Source organism: Octopus bimaculoides, chromosome 7, assembly GCF_001194135.2.
Source record: "Octopus bimaculoides isolate UCB-OBI-ISO-001 chromosome 7, ASM119413v2, whole genome shotgun sequence".
Classification (NCBI taxonomy): domain Eukaryota; kingdom Metazoa; phylum Mollusca; class Cephalopoda; order Octopoda; family Octopodidae; genus Octopus; species Octopus bimaculoides.
In genome coordinates this window covers 87928278-87932922 of record NC_068987.1, presented here as the reverse complement: position 1 = coordinate 87932922, position 4645 = coordinate 87928278, and the positions used below count along the sequence as shown (strand labels likewise).

General features: G+C 36.2%; 1 protein-coding gene across 1 annotated transcript in view; it reads left to right on the top strand.

Annotated features, from left to right (window-relative positions):
* The window catches only part of LOC106884146 (doublecortin domain-containing protein 1), a 143444-nt gene that overhangs the window by 101293 nt on the left and 37506 nt on the right, over positions 1–4645 (top strand). Inside the window, exon 15 of the mRNA XM_014935382.2 lies at positions 1952–2126. Coding sequence (XP_014790868.2) covers positions 1952–2126 — 175 coding nt within the window. The remainder of the gene's footprint in view (positions 1–1951; positions 2127–4645) is intronic.

The window sequence follows — 4645 nt, the reverse complement described above, 5'->3', positions numbered from 1 at the left end:
TATATATATGTATGTATGTATGTATGTATGTGTGTATGTATGTATGTATGCATATATGTGTGTGTGTGTATCTGTTTATATATATATATATATATATATATATATATATGTATGTATGTATGTATGTATGTCTTTATAACCGCTTTGCGAAAGTAAAAGATATTAAGTGAACCCTGAGAAAATCTGAACACTATCACATATGTTAGAAACAATAAACCATTCTGGAGAATACGACAGCATCTTGAGAAAGACTTCCTGAGCAACTTTGATATCTTTTAATGGAATTTACTCCAATAATCCCATCCATTAATTACATTTCAGAATCTTTTATGCAACAGGAAGACTTATTGTTAACGCAGATTAATGAAATTTTTGATAGAATTGGAACTTATAATATAATGTTGCTTTAATAATAATAATAATAATAACAATACAGTAATAATACTGCTTAGTTAATTGCTTATCTGTTTTAATAACCAAATTCTTGTGTTCTTTGCTGTCGTGTTTACTCATTCTCTAAAGTTTCTTAAGGAAATTATTAGCTATTGAAGTTTCAAAGAAATTGGGAAAAAAAAAAAGTTATTGATTCTTTCCATCTTTTGATGAATAAAAAGAAATAGATTATGAAACGATCTCTTGCAGGCATTTGCTAGGAATCTTTGAAGGATCTCTCAAAGAGGAAATCCTTCCAACTGATCCTAGATCAATATTAAGATTTTTCTTACATTCTTTGAGAACATCAATATCAGGTATCCTCTTAGATAAATGATCTTAGTTGGACATCTTCAGTAGTGAATGGTTCCATATTTTCTTTGAACATCTTTAAATCATTTCAAATTATTTCAAATGGTTTGTAGTTTGTTTCATAGAGTATTCTTCAGATCTTTATTCTTGCCAATTGCTGTGATGTAATTTAACCATAGAATATAATTCCAACTTTTATTTTTATGTTATCAATATCTTTACTCCGATTCTCAGGTAGAATTTCTTCTGACACTTCGACACCTCATCACCACTATTTATAGTTATCTCTTCATGGTTTCTAATTCTCTCTCTCTCTCTCTCTCCTCAAAATCTGGGTAACTGTGTGGTTCCTCTACAAGAACCTGTTCTACTCATTCCCCTTCTCGCATACCTTAACTTCTTCACATATATATCCCCACCCCTTGAGGGGTTCATAGTCTTGCGACCTTCATGATGACTTCATTAGTGGTGGTAGTACACAAAAAGCACCCAGTACACACTGTCAAGTAGTTGGCATTTGGAAGGGCATCAGGCCATAGAAACCATACCAAAGCAGACACTGGAGCAGGATGCAGTCCCTGGACCCTTCAGATCCTGAAACCATCCAACACATCCCTGAATAGAACTTTAAATGATGATGATGACTTAGATATTTTCGCTTGGATGGTTTGAAAGGAACTGACAAATCAGATGACTGTGCTGATCTCTACTGTCTGCTTGAACATGATTTCTAAGGCTGAACAATCTTCCTAATGACCACTTTACAGAGTGTCCTCGGTGCTTTTTTCCTACCACCAGCACTAGTGATGTCACCATGTAACTTGTGAGATGAAACTCCCTCCATTCAAGTGAGAGAGCAGGGTGGATCCTAAGGAAAACACTGTGGTAGATTCTGTCTAATGATTCAGTCAGAGAGAAAAAGGGTGTCATCTGGAACCCTTTATAGAGCTTATTTGACTAATAAGAAGAAAAGAAGAAATTGTCTTCAAACCAGAGACCTGAATCAAATCTTTGTAACCAATGATCTCTTTTAAAATCACCCAAAGGACTGGATAGTGATATTAAACCAGGAGACAGATTAGGTCTGCTACCCTAAAATAAGAAATGTTTCTCTGACAGATTTTCCATGTCTACCAAATTTCTACTTTCCTTCAATTCCTCGCCACCATTTATATTTCTCCTCCTTTTTTTTTTTTGTTTATTTCAGCTCTATGATGATTTGTCAATCAGTCAGCGCCTAAGTAATACTCAAAAACCAAAGATTGCACCAAACGTTCAGAAAGTTTTCTTAAGTTCTGGTGAAGAACTTAAAGATGTCCTCTCTTTGAAATATGACCAAGAAATTTGGTTGTCATTTGGAGAAGCATACATTGATCCTTATAGTAAGTAGAATGTCATGATTATTTTATATGTCCACAAGGCAACAAGCTGGCAGAATCATTAGCTCACTAGACAAAATGCTTAGTGATATTTCGTCCATGTTTACGTTCTGAGTTCAAATTCTGTCAAAGTCGACATTGCCTTTTATCTTTTCAGGGTCAATAAAATAAGTACCTGTTGCATACTGGAGTTGATGTAATCGATTTAGCCCCTCCCTCGAAATTGCTGGCCTTGTGCCAAAATTTGAAACTATTATTTTATAAATCAACACAGTTATATTTATTTCATCTACCATCAATTACAGTAATCCCTCGCTATATTGTGGTTCACCTATCGCGGTTCACCCATCGTGGATTATCATTTAAGCTGACATTGATTCCTCTGTGGTGTTGTTTTGCATTTATAATAAAATAAATATACACAAATTATAAAAATATAAGAAAAAATATACAGAATGGTGCTGATCCTACTTCACGGATTTTCACCCATCGCAAGGGGTTTTAGAACGTAATACCCACAATAATCGAGGGATTACTGTAACTTGTATGTCTATGACTTATTCTGTCTAAGTGCAAATTCTGCCAAGGTTAACTTTTCCTTTCATCCTTTCAGGGTCGATAAATTAAGTAGAAGTTGCGTACTGGGGTCAATCTAATCGACTGGCCACCTCCCCCAAAGTTTCGGGCCTTGTGCCTTGAGTAGAAACAAATAAATTCTGTTTGAATAATACAAGTATCGAAAAGTGGATATTAAAATAATAATTGTGTGTGTGTGTGTGTGTGTACCGTGGCTCCTTGTGTATAAATTACAGTTTATGCCTGATTTCAACTGGAAAAAAAACTGGGATGCACCACTAGGCAAAGCTAAAACTAAACAAAAAAAAAATCGCACCAAGATTTATCTCTAAATTAGGGACCCAGCTTACACTTGAGTACAACTTATACATGAATAAATACAATAGGTTCTTTGACAATTTATGACATTAATAAAGGAAAGGATAAGTAAAGGCAATTTATGGTGGATTCAGAGACAATTAAAGGTGTTATGTGCTGGTGCCACATTGAAAGCATCTGTGCTGGTGCCATGTACAAAGCACCCAGTACACTCTGTAAAGGGGTTGGTGTAAGAAGGGACATTCTCAGCTGTAAAATCTGCCCCAAATAAACCCCATCCAACTTATTCAAGCATGGAAAAGTGGATGTTAAAATGATGATAAAGATGAGACAATGTATGTCTGTGTGTATGTGTGTATGTATGAATGTATGTCTTTTTACTCTTTTACTTGTTTCAGTCTTTTGACTGCAGCCATGCTGGAGCACCACCTTTAGTCGATTAAATCGACCCCAGGACTTATTCCTTGTAAGCCTAGTACTTATTCTATTGGTCTCCTTTGCTGAACTGCCAAATTACGCAGAAGTAAACACACCAGCATCGGTTATCAAGCGATGTTGGGGGGACAAACACAAACATATGCACACACACATACATATATACATACAACGGGCTTTGGTCAACCCGAGGCTATAGTAGAAGACACTTGCCCAAGGTGCCACGCAGTGGGACTGAACCCAGAACCATGTGGTTGGTAAGCAAGCTACTTACTACACAGCCACTCCTGTGCCTATGTATGTAGCTTTTACTTTTTAATTCTTATAAATCTTCTACTGAGGAGGGAGTCGGTTTCCAACAAAGACACAAGGCTCCATCTTTGAGATGTAGTTAACACAGACAAATTCACATTTGGGACTTGAGAAAAGTCTTGCATATTTTTACTGTTCCACTCAGAGATTGCACTTGTACGACTTAGCCGGTCGATTTCTCCATACCGCTTGTTTTGAAGTGGTTTGAATTCTTCTTTCTGATATTTGAGGTGTGTGCTTGTGTGTGTAATGTATGTATGAATGTGTGTATTACATGTGTGTGTGTGTGTGTGTGTGTGTGTGTATGTATCCTTGATATCATGTGATTGTTGTAAATGAGCATCACCATGATTGTCATACAAACAAGGTTATTCATTTCCAGCCTTCTGTGATGGTGGTGGTGGTGGTGGTAGTGCTGCTGCTGCTGCTGCCGATGATGATGATCACGATGATGGTAGTTTTGATGATGTTGGTGGCGATGATGGTAATGACGATGATGATGATGATGATGGAAACTGCAATGGCGATGATAGTAATGATGATGATGATGATGATGATGAGAGCAGTAACGATGATGACAGCAGTGGTGATGACACAGGCTCGTGATGGAAAGGATATAAAAAAAAGAAAAAAAAATGACTACAATAACGATGATGATAATGGTGATGAAAATTGCAATGGTGATGATGATGATGGTAATGATGACAACAATGAATATGATGACAAGGAAAATTATAATATAAAAAAATCCACAAAGAAGATATTTAAAAAAGATGGAGTTTCCAGCGTGACCTGACGACCTGATGTATGCCTTAATGGTTTTTTTTCAATTTCCCTGCTGTGAAGTTTCTTCAAGAAAGAAAGAGAAAATCACTTTTTGC